We start from the raw sequence: 17,938 nt of genomic DNA on the forward strand, positions 1-17,938 counted from the left end.
TTTACTGTACAACAATGAAAGACTGCAACTACAAAGGAGATTTTCTCTACAATTACGCGCTAGCAATAAACAAAAGCTACACTAATTACACAAACTACAAGAAAAAAAAAATCAGAAGGTTCCAGTGAGGTATCCTCGGCTAAGGGTCGACATATGAAACGTCCCCTTTGAACAATTATACATGACTGTGCTTAAACTGACACACAATATTTTGTTAGCGGAACGCAATCTGACTTTCAAAATTCCCTACAAAAGAATGGCCCTGACTAACATTAAACTATACCTTTCACAAATCACTTACCTCACAAAAATCTTCGCTGCTCAAGCTACTGCAATACAGCGAGCGCCACTACTGCCAGCTAAATAAAAGATTCAAACTATGGAAGGCACTAACTACTGATAGGGATAGTTAGCAAATGAAAGATATTAATAGAGAACAAACAATGTATTTACCTTGATATCATCATATATAAATAGAGCAGTTCATGACAAATTTCAAAACTCCGCCCTCTCTCTCCCCACATCCACCACTGCTGGCGGCTCATCTCGAACTGCGCAACGCTACGCGCTGTTCACATCCAGCTGCCGCTGCCCAACACTACAATGGCAGACAACAATGCAAACTAGCCACAGACTGCACACAGCACAGCCAGTGATTTTCATACAGAGGTGGCGTTACCAATAAAAAAACCTAAACAGCCTACTTACACGTTGTCTGGCGTTGCCTGGTGAAAAGTTGTTATGATGCCTCGTGTAAGGGGGAGAAATGTGTACCATCACGTTTCCAACTTTGATAAAAGTCAGATTGTCGCCTATAGTGATTGTCGTTTATCGTATCGTGAGATTGCTGCTCGCGTTGATCGAGATCCAATGACTGTAAGCAGAATATGAAATCGGTGGGTTCGGGAGGGTAATACGGAACGCCGTGCTGGATCCCAATGGCTTCGTATCACTAGCAGTCGAGACGACAAACATCTTGTCCGCATGGCTGTAACGGATCGTGTAGCCACGTCTCGATCCCTGAGTCAACAGATGGGGACGTTTGGAAGACAACAACCATCTGCACGAACAGTTCGACGACGTTTGCAGCAGCATGGACTATCAGCTTGGAGACCATGGCTGCGGTTACCATTGACGCTGCATCACAGACAGGAGCGTCTGCGATGGTGTACTCAACGACGAACCTGGGTGCACGAATGGCAAAACGTCATTTTTCCGGATGAATCCGGGTTCTGTTTACAGCATCATGATGGTCGCATATTTGTTTGGCGACATCGCGCACATTGGAAGCATGTATTCGTCATCGCCATACTGGCGTATCACACGGCGTGACGGTATGGTGTGCCATTGATTACACATCTCGGTCACCTCTTGTTCGCATTGACGGCACTTTGAACAGTGGACGTTACATTTCAGATGTGTTACGACCAGTGGCTCTACCCTTCACTCGATCCCTGCGAAACCCTACATTTCAGCAGGATAATGGACGACCGCATGTTGCAGGTTCTGTAGGGGCCTTTCTGGATACAGAAAATGTTCGATTGCTGCCCTGGCGAGCACATTCTCCAGATCTCTCACAAACTGAAAACGTCTGGTCAATGGTGGCCGAGCAACTGGCTCGTCACAATAGACCAGTCACTACTCTTGATGAACTGTGGTATGGTGTTAAAGCTGCATGGGCAGCTGTACCTGTACACGCCATCCAAGCTCTGTTTGACTCAATGCCCAGGCCTATCAAGGCTGTTATTACGGCCAGAGATGGATGTTCTGGGTACTGATTTCTCAGGATCTATGCACCCAAATTGCGTGAAAATGTAATCACATGTCAGTTCTAGTATACTATATTTGTCCAATGAATACCCGTTTATCGTCTGCATTTCTTCTTGGTATAGCAATTTTAATGGCCAGTAGTGTAGTAGAAAACATCCTTCTTTTCGTCCGCTGTAACCATAGATTACGTTTTACGTGAGTGATTGGTATGCTGAATTTTCCCATTTTGAGCATATGCGAGGTGCGACAAAAAAGTAACGAGACTGATTTTCTTTGCACGATGTGGAAACCCTTCAGACTTGCGTAGGCATGATATCTTTGACCCTGGTCCATAAGCTGCTTCTAACTCAAGCGGCACATCGATGCAACTGCTCAGTCGTGAGTTGTGCTGTAACGAGTTAACAGGGAAATGGAATCGCATAATATTGCGCAACGGTATGCCATTTCTTTCTGCGTTAAATTGGGTGAAAACGCGACGACAAGTTAGAGCAAGCTTCAGAAGGCTTTTGGAGAGGAGGTTATGTCGAGAGCCCAAGGTTTTCATTGGAATAAAATGTTTAGTGAAGGCAGAACGAATGTTGAAGATGACTGGACTACCATCAACCTCACGGACGGATGTCAACTTGGCCTGGGTGCGTGAACTCGCGTGATCTGATCGAAGATTATCCGTGAAAATGATTACAGAAGAAGTGAACATCAATCGAGAAACGGTTCTTCTAATAATAACAGGAGACCTTGGTATGAAAAAGATTTGTGCAAAAATGGTTCCCAAAAATCTCGCACCACAACAGCGAGAAACACGGAAAAATGCGGCAGTCGATCTGTTAGAGCAAACGGAAATCAAACCAGAATTATTGAGCCGTGTTATCACTGGTGATGAAAGTTGGTTTTTTTTTATTACAATCCAGAGACAAAAGGCCAAAGTTCGCAATGGTGCTCAAAGGGATCACCCAGACCAAAAACAGCTTGCAAGTCAAAATCAAATGTGAAATGTATGCTTTTCTGCTTCTTTGATTCCAAGGGAATTGTTCATAAAGAGTGAGTGCCTCCTGGACAAACAGCTAAGCAATATTACTACAAAGAAATTTTAGAAAGACGTCGTAAAAGAGTTCTTCGTGTCGGTGCCAACATTGCTGGTAATTGGATTCTGCATCACGATAATGCGCCATCCCATACTGCTCTGTCAGTGCAGAAATTTTTAACCTCAAAACAAATTTCAGTACTACCACAGCCACCTTATTCACCAGATATCGCTCCGTGCGACTTTTTTTCTGTTTCCAAGAGTCAAAACGGCGGTCAAAGGACACCATTTTCAAACAACACAAGATGTCCAAAAAGCTGTGACAAGGGTCTTGGAGGATATTACAGAAGATGAGTTCCAGAATTGGTACCGTCAGTGGCAGAAGCGCTGGAAAAACGTGTGTGCAATCAGAAGGGAAGTACTTTGAAGGAGACAACACTAAACTTGACTAAAACGGTAAGCAACATTTTTTTTTCATTATCAGTCTCATTACTTTATTGTCGCACCTCGTAACTTGCAGTTGTGCCAGTAGATGCCTCTCTTCTGTTAATGTGCATTGGTGCTCTCTATTTGTGCGTCTATTAACAATTTCTTCAAGCGATGATAGTGTGATATTAATCGTATTTTCCTTCAGTCTTTTTGTTTCGTTCGTAACATGTGTCGTTCCTTTACTTCTTTCAAAGTATATTAGACTGTCCAGTCACATGAATGTCACCACCTGTCGAAAGACTGAAGAACCATCCTTTGCAGTGCGGACTGCTACAAGACAGGCAGGAACAGGGTCATTGAGACTCTGGAAGGCGCCAACAGGGATTGCTGTGGCGCGCTGGACTAGGGTTCTCAGCTGAGGATCCATGACGAGCACAGCCCTGTCGAGGTGGCTCCATAGACTCTTGATTGGGCTTACAGCCAGGCTGTTTGGTAACCAGGAGAGTGTGGTAAACTCATATTGGTGCTCTGCAAGTGAGCTGCGTAACATGTTGAATTGTCTTGCGGGTAGGTGCCATCACGATGAGGAGAAACAAACTGTACGTAGGGGTTGATATGGTCCCCAAGAATAGATGCATACTTGTGTTGATCCACTGTTCCTGCAAGACTGACGGGATCACGCAAGGGATCCCACAACGACATCCGCCAGGCCGTCCTTTGGCCTGCACCGTTCTCGCAATTTTTGCAGGGTGTTCGCTTCCAGATGTTTCAAACCCTACATGTCAACAGCGATGTTTATAATGGAGCATGAAACGAGATTCGTTGGAAAAGGGCACTTGTCGCTACTCAGTGGATCTCCAGCTGTGATACAGGTGTGTAAATTCCAGCCTTTGCTACAAGTGAACATAATTCAGCATGGGTGCATGAACCGGGCACCTCCTGAAGAGGCCCATATGCAGCAACATTCGCTAGATGGTCACTGAGGAGACACTGTTGGTAGCCCCTCGGGCCATCTGGGCTGTCAGCTGCTCAGTAGTTGCATGTTCTTTCGCCTGTACACATCTCCACAGCCGTCATTCAACCCTGTCATCTATGGCTCATGGTGCAGAACAGTTCCATTGGCGAAAGTTTTGGATGGCACCATTTGGCCATGAATGGTATACTTTATCCATGGTGGCACTTGAACAATTTGCAAACTTAGATATTTCGAAAATGGTTCAACTCTCGTCTCGAAACCTTGTAAGATTTCCTACCCTTATTATGTACCCTCAGTTCACAAATATTTATTATAATTAGAATCACCAGGATGAATTCGAACCCAAAATGAAATATTACTCTTTTCAGACTCAGTTTATTACAAATCCAACATGTGGATTCCCGGAATTATCATACAGATAAAATTACAAAAAAAACAAACATGAAACAAAATTCACGGTGACAGGTGATGTCGATGGCTGGCAAAGTTATTAAAGGGGAAAAGGAGCTAAAATGATGCCTGCCTCAAGGTAATCGCGACTTTGCTTTCTGACTGTAAGTGGGGTACTGACCGAGATTGTGAACCGCTAGCTGAACGTGATACCACGTAAGTTTGTTGAAATACAGGGCTGCAGGTCAGATGAACTCGCTGCAGTGAAGACTGAGACCTCAGACAAAGATTGCTGATAGGCCTGGGCTGCTCATATACCCACCACTGAACTGCTCAACAGGTGATTTGGAGACCGGTCACAAGTGATCAACTACCTCGGCTGAACTGCCCATACCGTCCTCTACAGTGGACATCCACCGAATGCCATAAAAATCTCTCCTCTCTGCCCTCCTACACCAAATACTTGTCAAGTCGCCAAAACGTGTCCCCTCCAATGGCCAAGCTGCCCACACAAATTGCACCAACGGCGTTCATATAACACTGCGCCAGAACGCCTGTTTAGACATGGCATAACGGTATTTGTGCAATGACGAAGTTTGCTGCCAGCATCTATGCTCTCCCCCACTAAACATGGCGTCGGGGAAACACGCATGCATTCCACGTCTGTGGTGGGCAATGCTTTCTGTCCAAGAGCAAATTATAAAGCTCTGTCGGTCGCACACCTAAGGTAGACAGTATTCCTCAGGAATGCAAACCACTGTCCATTGTCCTGCTGAAGACCGAGCTGCTCTCGTGGGTCGACTTTATGGCGAGATGCCACTGCCTGCGCTCACAAGCAATTGGTCACCCTTTTGTAGAAGCCTGAATGTTTTCCTGGAAGAATTTACAGCTGTTTCTTTCACTTCTGCCACCCTGATCATGTTTCCCTACTGTCCTCACTGCGCCGGCCGCTGTGGCCGAGTGGTTCTAGGCGCTTCAGTCTGGAACCGCAACCGCTACGGTCGCAGGTTCCAATCCTGCCTCGGGCAGGGATCTGTGTGATGTCCTTAGGTTAGTTAGGTTAAAGTAGTTCTAAGTTCCAGGGGACTGATGACCTCAGATGTTAAGTCCCATAGTGCTGAGAGCCATTTGAACCATTTTTTCTCCTCACTGCCTGAGAAAAAAAAAATCTAGTGCCACAGCTATTAATGGTAGCACCAAACAAATTCTGTCATGCCCTGTTATACCTATAATAACTCATTCTGATGGCTCGCTACATATCTGAGGTGGCTGTAATGCCACTACAGGGACTACATAATTAACGAAGGGTGAAAAATGGGGTGCCCAAAAGGTCGCCACACTTCAAGCTACTGATAATGCCCTTTTGAACGTCAGATAAATCGCTCCATTTCTGCATTATGACAATGGCTGCACTGTTTTTTTGCATCCACCCAACACGCTTGCCATGTGTGCGTGGTCATTTCACGTTGACGTTGAACACAGGCAGTGATCACATAAATGGGAGGCTGCATAATGAATGGTACTTAAAAATGGTGTTACATGGTGTGGAGATGAATGATTTCATGTCCTACGACGGAGTCGTGGAGGAAAACTTTCCTGCACGACCATAGTACCGCAAAAATTTCTGAGCCATATTTCAACAAAAGACAAACATTTACAAGAGAAAAGTTTTGTCTATTTCAGAGAAATTCTATGATTGAAGAATCTGCAGAGCTCTTTGTTTACTAAGAAATTTAAGATCCCTGACGTAGCTCAGGAAGCTAATTACCTTGTAACAGATTATTGCAACAGATACGTTACTTCAAGTAGCTGCAGAGGAAGACATCATTACAGTTTGCTGTGTTGTAGTGAAAACAATCTTTGGCCCTGAGTGTGAACGTGGTGTAAAAGAAAATACCCTTGGCAGCTAATACAGTTGGGAGATGGATTCAGGATATGTCTCAAAACTCTAAACATTTTCCTCAGACTCGAGTTAATGAAACAAATTTAATGTTTGCAATTCATGTGATGAATTTACCGATGTAAGTGGCGTAGCTCGGCTCGTTTCGTCTATTCGCTTCGCTGATGAAGAAACATAGTTGAACAATATCTCTCTTGCAAGACAATTACGTATGAAGCAATAAATGAATACATCGGGACTAAAAGTCGCGAAAGAATTGTATCGGCATATGCACTGATGGCAACCATTCAGTTACAGGTTGCTTGAATGGATTCACAGTGGCGAAACAACAAAACGAAAAATTGATTATAACGGACACGGCTTTCTACCTAATGAAGCGCTCGTAACAAAAACCATTGGAAAAGATTTTAAATCAATTTTGGACAAGACTGTTAAAATGGTAAATTACATTAAGAGCAGGCCTCTCACGTCAAGACTTCGCTGAAATAAGCTAGGAACGCAGCGTCGTAACCTCCCCTTTCATACAGAAGTCCACTGGCTGACCAGAGGGAAATATTTACTCGTGTGTGTGCACTTAAGAGTGCAGTGCTGGAGTTATTTGAGCATTAAAAGATCAGCTCTGGAACACAAAGCTAGCCTTCCTTTCTGATTTATTTGCAATACCCAACAAGACAAACGCTAGTCTGTCAGGTAAGGGCGTAAATCACCTTACCGTCAGAGACGAAACTGCCGCCTTAAGAGATAAAATTCGAGGTGTGGTCGAGAGAACAAAAGGATGCAATATTGAAACGTTTCTATCGCCATCTAAATTTGGGGATAGTAACAGAAGATAACCATTCATTCATGACTATTTAGTGCAATTAAATGAGAGATTGAATGGATATTTCCCAACGCTAGGTACAAATGAGTGTGGCGTCGTGCGACATCCTTTCGCGCTTTCCGGCAGTTGTTAACCTCACCTTGCTGAAGTGGAGAAACTGGCAGACCTGAAGAACAACCACACGTTACAGCTTAAGTACCAACAACCAGATTTATGCAAATATATGCAAATACGGAGACTTACAAGCAGTCGTTCTTCCCACGCACAATTCGTGAATGGAACAGGGAAGGGGGGATCAGATAGTGGTACAATAAGTACCCTCCGCCACACACCGCAAGGTGGCTCGCGGAGTATAGATGTAGATGTAGATGTAGATGTATGCAACTTCCGGATTTCTATTCCGCAAGATTACACTCATTTAAGGAAAACGGTGCTAATCGTTCTGCTGCAGTCTGCTATAACATTTTAGTGTGAAAACGCATTTTCTATTACGACAAATATAAAAGTAGTTGAACGTGGAAGTTTGAGAGAGTTAGATGGGTAAATGTGTATGAATTCGTCCAAGATCCTATTTAACAAAAGACAGATTTGTAATTTTCGTCAAGCCCACGTGAATCATTGAATTCATTATAGTTTTGCAAAGTTTTGTATCTGTGAAACGTTGTTTAATGTACAAGTCGAAAATTAATATTTCTTTAAAATATTAATTCTTATATTAGAATCTCTTTTATTGATGTTAGTGAAAGGGTATCTCCTAAAACTGTATTTATTAGAATGGAGCTACAGTGAGAAAAAGTTTGGAAAGCTCTGCTCTGGAATCTAAATCAAATGATACTTTAATCAGTTTGGCAATCTAATCTATGCACTTATAACTTGAACAACCCTGCACAACACAGGACCTGATCGAGGGAAACAACAAGGCCATCGGAGTTGCTATCTTCTGGAAATGCTGAGCAGAAACGGAAATGAATTGAATCAATGACTTATCACGTAATGACTGCACCTTGGAATTTATAAGGAATCGAAAACATGTTCAGTCACCCTAAAATAGAGAACCAGACAAACAAATACATGGTTAAAGGGTTCGATCTACATTTTAAGCGTCAAGTACATGGCTCTTTTGACAAACTTCACAGTCACGACCATGCGAATGTATGCATGGGACACAGAATCTATGCAAACATGACATCGCATACAGAGCGTTTCCGTAAGAGAGTGCAAAAATGTAACAGGACATAGAACATGCTCCACTGAAAAAAATTTCAGGTAGGGAACCTGGAGTCGGAGAATCCAGCTTGAGAAGATTTTTATTTTTTATTTACACGTCAAGTTCCGTAGGACCAAATTGAGGAGCAAATCTCCAAGGTCATGGAACCTGTCGGTACGTGAAATTACAACATAAAAGTAATAACAGATAAACATAAAATGTTTATGAACCAGAAAAAGTCAAGCCTTAAGTTTAAGTAAACGCAATCAACAATACAACAAGAATCAGCTTAATCTTTCAAGGAACTCCTCGACAGCATAGAAGGAGTGACCCATGAGGAAACTCTTCACTTTCGATTTGAAAGCGCGTGGATTATTGCTAAGATTTTTGAATTGTTGTGGTCGCTTATTGAAAATGGATGCAGCAGTATGCTGAATACCTTTCTGCACAAGAGTTAAGGAAGTCCGATCCAGTTGCAGGTTTGATTTCTGCCGAGTATTAACTGAGTGAAAGCTGTATATTCTTGGGAATAAGCTAATATTGTTGACAAGCAATGACAGTAAGGAATATATTTGTTGAGAAGCCAAAGTCAAAATACGCAGACTCGTAAACAGGGGTCGACAAGAGGTTTGTGAACTTACACCACTTATTGCCCGAACTGCCCGTTTCTGAGCCAAAAATATCCTTTTAGATTGGGAAGAGTTACCACAAAATACAGGGTGAGGCAGCTAAGTCGTAACACCCCTTGTATCTCCCCAGCCGTAATAGATACAAAATGCCCTTTGGACAGAGAATTGCAAGGAAAGGGGCTACTTGAATACATCACATTTCACGTTTGTGCTATTTTTTATTACAGAGATATGAGACCATCTTTGTTTTTTTAAACGGAACCCTATGTTAAATTTGAGCGCAACATGATGGGCTTAAAAAGACGGTTTCAAATACACTCCTGGAAATGGAAAAAAGAACACATTGACACCGGTGTGTCAGACCCACCATACTTGCTCCGGACACTGCGAGAGGGCTGTACAAGCAATGATCACACGCACGGCACAGCGGACACACCAGGAACCGCGGTGTTGGCCGTCGAATGGCGCTAGCTGGGCAGCATTTGTGCACCGCCGCCGTCAGTGTCAGCCTGTTTGCCGTGGCATACGGAGCTCCATCGCAGTCTTTAGCACTGGTAGCATGCCGCGACAGCTTGGACGTGAACCGTATGTGCAGTTGACGGACTTTGAGCGAGGGCGTATAGTGGGCATGCGGGAGGCCGGGTGGACGTACCGCCGAATTGCTCAACACGTGGGGCGTGAGGTCTCCACAGTACATCGATGTGGTCGCCAGTGGTCGGCGGAAGGTGCACGTGCCCGTCGACCTGGGACCGGACCGCAGCGACGCACGGATGCACGCCAAGACCGTAGGATCCTACGCAGTGCCGTAGGGGACCGCATCTTTGGTTTTTTTTTAATGGAACTCTATGGTAAATTTTAGCGTAACATAATGGGCTTAAAAAGACGGGTTCAAATATGTGTATATCATAATATTTAAGCGAATAGTTTTTGAGACACAGATGTGTTCTCATATCGCGTTCTCCTCGAAGCAGCATTGTCTAATGCGACCTATCCTGTTATGTAGAGTACATGGTAAACGTCGCGAGTCCGTCCTTACACAAACACGCCTATTTACCCGACAATAGTAACACATACTGCGATATCTTGCGCAAAAATTAACTGATGATGTCGCGAGAATATTATTCAGTTATTTGACAGCTGTGATACCAAAATAGTAGACAACATACAGTATTAAAATACTGCAAGATGTTGATACAGTTACGTAACAGAAATACAAATGTAAACGAAGAGGCCCTTAGTGGTTACAATTATTTCGTACGTATTTGTTTATTATTTGAAAATATTTACTATTGATCACAATACGAAGCAAATACACACAAAGATGCAAAATACATACTGTACATGATACAAAACTTTACTGAAGCATGTGCTCAAAATGCTTCCCCTCTGCTGCAGTGCACATTTGCAGTCGCCGTTCGAATGATAGATGTACGGCTGCGAGGTTGTCACGTGAGATATAAGCGCACGCTTCGATGATACGTTGCTTCATATCGTCTGGCGTAGTTGGTATTTGAGCATACACTTTATGTTTGATTGCTTCCCACAGAAAAAAATCAAGAGGGGTCAAATCAGGATACCGGGCTGGCCACTTCACTTCAGCATGTCGTCCTATCCAACAATGAGGGAAGCTCCGTATGCCACGGCAAACAGGCTGACACTGACGGCGGCGGTGCACAAATGCTGCGCAGCTAGCGCCATTCGACGGCCAACACCGCGGTTCCTGGTGTGTCCGCTGTGCCGTGCGTGTGATCATTGCTTGTACAGCCCTCTCGCAGTGTCCGGAGCAAGTATGGTGGGTCTGACACACCGGTGTCAATGTGTTCCTTTTTCCATTTCCAGGAGTGTATTACGGTTGGGAAGATACAAGGGGTGTTATGACTTAGCTGCCTCACACTGTGTAATACCACACAACATAAGCGAATGAAAATAAGCAAAGAAGACTAATTTTCGTCTCGAATGATCACTTACTTCACTATTCCAATATTAAAAATGGCAGCAATAAGTCTTTGAACAAGATCCTGAACATGGACTTTCCACGACAGTTTACTATCTATCTGAACACATAGAAATTTGAACTGTTCAGTTTCAGTAATCATATGCCCATTCCGTCAAATTAAAACGTCTGGTTTTGTGAATTGCTTTTAGAAACTGTAAAAACTGAGTCTTACAGTGGCTTTGCGTTACTTTATTTTCTACAAGCCATGAACTTAAGTCATGAACTGCACTGTTTGAAACCGAGCCAATGATCCACACAACATCCTTTACTACCAAGCTAGGTCATCAGCAAACAGAAATATTTTAGAATTACCTGTAATACTAGAGGGCGTATCATTTATATAAATAAGAAACAGGAGTGACCTCAGCACTGATCCCTTGGGCACCCCTCTTTTGACTGTACCCCACTCATACGCCACATCACAACCATTCTCAATACTATGAAAAATGGCTTTCCTTGTCTGTTGATAAAGTAAGAGGTGAACCAATTGTGAGCTACCCCCCATATTCAATAATGGTCCAACTTCTGGAGCAATATTTTGTGATCAACACAATCAAACCCTTTAGTTAAATAAAAAAACATGCCTAGCGTTCGAAACCTTTTGTTTAAACCATCCAATACCTCACACAGAAAACCTTTAGTTAAGTAAAAAAAATATGCCTAGCGTTCGAAACCTTTTGTTTAAACCATCCAATACCTCACACATAAAAGAGTATATAGCATTTTCAGTTGTTAAATGACTCTTAAAGCCGAACTGTACATTTGAGAGTAAACCGTGTGATATAAAATGATCAATTATTCTTACATATACACTTTTTTCAATAATTTTAGCAAAAACTGATGGCATACAAAAAGGTCTAAAATTGTCTAAATTATCCCTTTCTCCCTTTTTATAAAGCGGCTTTACTACTGAGTAATTTAATCGTTCAGGCTAAATACAGGGCTAACATGTGCACCACAGTACTTTAATATTCTGCTGGGCACTCCATCATATCCATAAGAGTGATTTAATTACTGACTCAATCTCCCCCTTGTCAATATCACAGAGGAGTATTTCAGACATCAATCTCGGAAAGGCATTTGCCAAGAGAGTTATACGATTCTCTGTAGAAACTAAATTTTTATTTAATTCACCAGCAATGCCCAGAAAATGATTGATAAATACTGTACATATATGTGATTTATCAGTAATAGAAATATTTTTTCTACTAACTGACTTTATATCGTCGACCTTGTGCTGCTGACCAGACACTTCCTTCACAACTGACCATATGGTTTTAATTTTATCCTTTGAATTATATATTCTATTTGCATATCACATACTCTTTGCCTTCCTAATAACATTTTTAATACCTTACAGTACTATATTAATGGGCTACTGTAACTTGATTTTGACTGCTTCTAGCATTCCCAAATTGTTCTACATGATATCCTTATCCCACTAGTCAGCCACCCAGGCTGCGTTTTACTACTAGTACTCCATTTAGAACGTTCTACTGGAAAGCAACTCTCAAAGAGGATGAGAAATGTGTTAAGGAAAACATTATACTTGTCATCTATGTTATCAGCACTATAAACATCCTGCCACTCTTGTTCCTTGACGAGGTTTAAAAAACTCTCTAATGCTACTGGATTAACTTTCCTACACATTTTGTAATTATGTGTGACATTTGTTTGAGTACTAAAGCCTTTCAGTGTTAAAATTTGTGCATCATTGTCTGAAAGGCCATTCACTCTTTTACTAACAGAATGCCCATCTAGTAATGAAGAATAAATAAAAATATTGTCTATGACTGTGTTACTGTTCCCCTGCACCGTACTTGGAAAAAACACAGCATCATATCATATGAGTTTAGGAGATCTACCAACATCCTTTTTCTTGCACCATCATGCACAAAATTAATATTGAAGTCACCAAATAATACTAATTTCTGGCACTTTGTATAAAGTGAATCAAGAACCCTCTCTAGCTTGAGCAGAAATGCTCTGAAAGGGGGTCTATAAACAACAACAATAACAAGTTTAGTTTCATTAAATTCAACTGCCCCTGCACAACATTCAAATATCTGTTCAGTGCATTGCCGTGATATGTCTGTGGACTTAAATGGAATACTGTTTTTTAAATTCGTGGCGACTCCACACCCCGCAAGGAACTCCTTGAAAAACAGACAGCTTATCTTTATCCTGGTAAAGGGAGCCTCTGAATTGTCGAATTATTTAAGTGGTGCTCCGATATACCAATAATTTCAGAGTCTGCATCTGTAAGTAGTTCACTATCTTTATCTCTAAGTCCGCCCGGCTAGCCGCGCGTTCTAACGCGCTGCTTCCCGAGCGGGAAGGCGTGCCGGTCCCCGGCACGAATCCGCCCGGCGGATTAGTGTCGAGGTTCGGTGTGCCGCCCAGTCTGTGGATGGTTTTTAGGGCGCTTTTCCATCTGCCTCGGCAAATGCGGGTTGGTTTCCCTTATTCCACCTCAGTTACACTATATCGGCGATTGCTGCGCAAACACCGTCTCCATGTACACGTACACCATAATTACTCTACCATGCAAACACTGGGGTTGAACTCGTCTGGAATGAGATGTTCCCGGGTGGAGAGGGGGGTGGGGGGTCCACTGGGGGCCGAACCGCACAATAACCCTGGGTTCGGTGTGGGGCGGTGGTGGGGTAGGTGGACTGCTGTGGCCTTTTGTGGGGTTGTGAACCACTGAGGGCTACGGTGGGACGAAGCCTCTGTGTCGTTTCTAGGTCTCTGGTTTAATATGCAATGTACGCACAAACTTTATCTCTAATACCTCTTATATTTTGATGAAATATGGTAATTCCTTCTCTGCTTGGAAACATGACGACTTCTGAAGGAGAGCCCTTAGTGAGAGGGACTCCCCTTAAACAGGTGTACCTATCAGCTGACTTCAGTCTAAAAAAGGTGCAGCTCTAACACCAGCTACTACAGGAATTTTTCCATGAGTTATCCCACCACCACCCACTACGCTGTCACCTATAAGCTTTGCCAGCTTCCCCTTCCCGTACCTATTCAGGTGCAGGCCATGCCTAGTGAAACCGGATCTACTGATGGACTCAAATGGAACTCAATATGGAAATAAACTTGTCTACAGCTTTGTCTAGCGTTACTGTTTTCTAGCTTATTTACAGCTAACATGCATACAGGTTTACACGTACTGTGCTGTTTGTTTACATGTACATTCTTAATTCCCTATAAGGAAACAAGGAGGACGAGCATTATTGCTAGGAAGTCATGATTCAGGTTTTGTTTACTTGTCCGTTAGGTGGCTCTGTTGTATCGTATGTACATTGTCCCATGACAGAACGTGCCATGAATCAATGACATGTTCATTCATTACTCAGTGCTATCCAGAGACGTACAGTATAATACGATGGAATGGTACTGGTTCACTGGTCCAGTTTTGCAGAACTCACTGACATGCACCTTGTGTTATGGGGAAGTACGTTGCAATGCTGTAAGTTGCAAGGCTGTACAGGGAACGATTTCCACACAGGCATCATCCGTGACGACGGGAGTTTATTTCTGTCGATCGAGGAATGCGGGAGACTGGTTCATTGGTAAGATGAAACGAGGGACCTGCGAACATGAGGACCACTCGCACACCCGATTTTGAAGAGGAGGTACTGGACTGTGTTGCAGCGTACCCTACTACAAGTACTCGCCGTATTGCGTCTGATATGGACGCTGCACATACTAGCGTGTGGCGAGAACTCCACGAACAACAATTACACTCATATCACCCACAACGAGTCCATGCAGTGCTTGTGACAGACTTTGCACCAAGGGTCGTCGCATTGTGTCAGTGGTTGCTCCAACAATGGACTGATCGACCAGATTTCGTCCAAATCATGCTATTTACTGGCGAGGTCTCATTTGATCGTGATGGTATTTCGAACAGCAGGAATAGTCATGTGTGGGATGAGGAAGACCCTCACGCTGTGATAGTCACACCATCAAGGACGTTTTGCTTTGAACGTTTGGGTCAGCATTGTAGTCGACAGTCTCATTGGGCCATATCTTCTACCTAGCCGCCTGAATGGTCACCTGTATTTGAGGTTCGTGCAAAGAGTTCTACCTGAGTTGTTGGAGAACATACGGTGGCTGTTCGTGGGAGGTTGTGGGTACAACATGACGGTGCACCGCCTCCCTTCAGTGTGGATGTGATTTCGAATGAAATCTCGCTCAGACTCAGCAGAGAAACGGCGATGGCGACGCAAACGATGAGCACCCACATCTGAGCTGCCGCTCTGGTAAGTTTTTTAAATGATTTCTAAAGATTCAGGAAGTGAGAGTCGCTGCATGATGAAGATGCAAATTTTACTGAATATTTTCACACCTGGAAGCGCACAAAACTAGAAACTGCAAATTACGGTACGATTTTAAACCGTTTCACTCCTAATGAAACACCCTCTACAATGTCAGGTGAACGATCATGCTGGAAGACGATGGACACATGCATCTCGTCAGCCTACGATTCCAGGAACTGTTCGAGTATGTTCAGGATTTAACAGCGAAGAAGCATGAGCCTGTCAATCAACCGTGCATTACGCCACACCAAAAATTAAGCTGCGACGTATTACAGATGTGTTCACATGTGTTGTGTGCGTCTTCGGAGCCCTAAATCCTAATGATGTGGCGATTCACACATACAGAAATGTGGAACGTTGTTCCACCTAATGAAAGATAATTTTCAGGTAGTCGTTGTCAGCATCCATGGAGGCGAGCAGATAACACGCTGATGCAGATCAGAGACAACGACTGTTTGACTGCAATACTCGTACCATTTGAAGTTTGTACGCAAACAGGTATAACCACATACGCAACACTTTATGGACAGCTGATCTTGTTTCCTGCAATTCGTGTGATGTACGACGAACTGACTTCTGGGAGCTACTTTGTAATGCAGCCGGCATTCTGTCACGTGCTTGAGACACAGGCGGACATCCTCTTCCAGGAAAGTTGTTGCCTGCCTTTTTAAAGTTTTGGAACCAGCTCATTATGCTTGTTTTTGCCTGTGGTGCTCTCTCATAGTGGTGTCAAAAATTCCGCAATACAGTGCCACAGATTTTGATTCTGGGTACCAGTTAACACTTGTACCTACTGTTCTGTCGGCATTTTGATGTACTCCATTTCAAATATGGATTGAAGGATGAAGGGAAAAACATTGAGAGAGGTCAAAAGTTTTATAACAAGCCACAGTTCCCTATCTCTAATAATTTCCAAGTTATGATGTTTTGCATTCATAGTGGGTGTTTATGGACACTCAGTATTTAATAATAAGTATAACGGAAAAAAATGACGCTTACGTTAACAAAGATTTAATCCATGAGAGTCAGGATGCAAGGATGTGTTGCGTGGCAAGTTCCAATCTGCAGAGTTCAGGGAAACCAGAACTGGGTTTGAGCAATCAGATAGCCTGTGTTATGTACCGTGCACTCAGGTCCCTTGGATCATTCTGTAGAACATGCCAAGCAATTGGGTGCTAAGTATCCTCAGAATAGACTGTACTTCTGTGTCATTCACGTGCACAACCAATGGTTTGGTGGTCATGTCTATATAAAACGTTGTACAGTGGAGACAAGTTAGTTGATAAACAATGTGCTTTATTTCTGCCTTTATACCGCAGAATTGATCAGTGGTGGGACTGTAGTATGTTTTAATGGGAGGGTGCATGGGGCTGGTTTCATAGTGGGGACTATTTCAGCTGAAGGAGTGTTGATATGTATAACAGTTTGGCAGTATTATGTGGTTTGACTAGGACGCTGCGAAGGTTAATGGAAGGTGACAGTGGGTAATGTGTGGAGGATATCAGGGAGAGAGGATCTGATTTCAGGGTTAGACTTGAGAACGTCATTGCCTTGGCAGAGTAAAATATCGAGGCACTGAAGGCCTAGGCGGTACCATATGACCGTGAGAGGGGAAGTTTCTGAGTTTCCACGCCAACAGAAATACTGAATCATTTCTAGCCGTCACAATTTGACGTCTACCTTCACAACTAAAATACGAAAATAAGAGTAAAATGGAAATTTTCAGGCCTGAGAAATATCAGGAAAGAACCAAAGACTGAGCTTTTAGGCTATATTCCTTTTGCCCACTGTATTATATAATGCTGAAATACTAAATTTTATTTCTCTGCAGGAATCCATTAATAGGAATGCTGGAAGATGAAGATGATCTGCAACCCATCAAGATACCTCAACTGGATCCATCATTATTTAAGCCGCTTCCAGACTAACGCAACATCACACAGTCTTACTGTGGTATAATGTATCGAATTTTTAATAACTAGGCAGTGCCATAGTCTTTTAGAAAAGTATTTAATTTGGAAGAATTTAGATATTTTTTAGAATTTACGGGATTTCGCAATTATTGTTAGTCTCGAAAATATTTTTATTCAAGCGTTTATGTATATACATAAAATTGTTAGAAAATTTTATTGCCAAACAGTTCCTACTTATCTTAACTCACTGGAAAATTATAGTAACTTAACTGTAAACAACAGTCGCCTAGAAATATATGAACATCAATTTTGCTGTTATATATTCTGTAAGTTATGATGTTTGAGATTCATTTGTGAGAATTGTCTCATTCTTGCTGTTGTTCTTACTCTTCGTTTAGCACTCGACACTGATACAGAATATACTTCAAAAAATGTTGAACTTTACGATTTGTTTTCTATTGTTCACATATGATTTGAACAGAGTAGCAAGTTCTGAGCTTGTAAAACCGTAGTTGTAGAGTATATTTAGCAGTTTTCTATCGCTAACAGTCAAACA

General features: G+C 42.7%; 1 protein-coding gene across 1 annotated transcript in view; it reads left to right on the plus strand.

The window, feature by feature from the left end:
• LOC126474811 (uncharacterized) overlaps positions 1–17,610 on the plus strand; it is a 105,501-nt gene extending 87,891 nt beyond the window's left edge. Inside the window, exon 5 of the mRNA XM_050102284.1 lies at positions 17,301–17,610. Coding sequence (XP_049958241.1) covers positions 17,301–17,397 — 97 coding nt within the window. The 3' untranslated portion in view covers positions 17,398–17,610. The remainder of the gene's footprint in view (positions 1–17,300) is intronic.
• Positions 17,611–17,938: the final 328 nt, after the last annotated feature.

The sequence above is a fragment of the Schistocerca serialis genome, chromosome 4 (genome assembly GCF_023864345.2).
Source record: "Schistocerca serialis cubense isolate TAMUIC-IGC-003099 chromosome 4, iqSchSeri2.2, whole genome shotgun sequence".
NCBI classification, from domain to species: Eukaryota; Metazoa; Arthropoda; class Insecta; order Orthoptera; family Acrididae; genus Schistocerca; species Schistocerca serialis.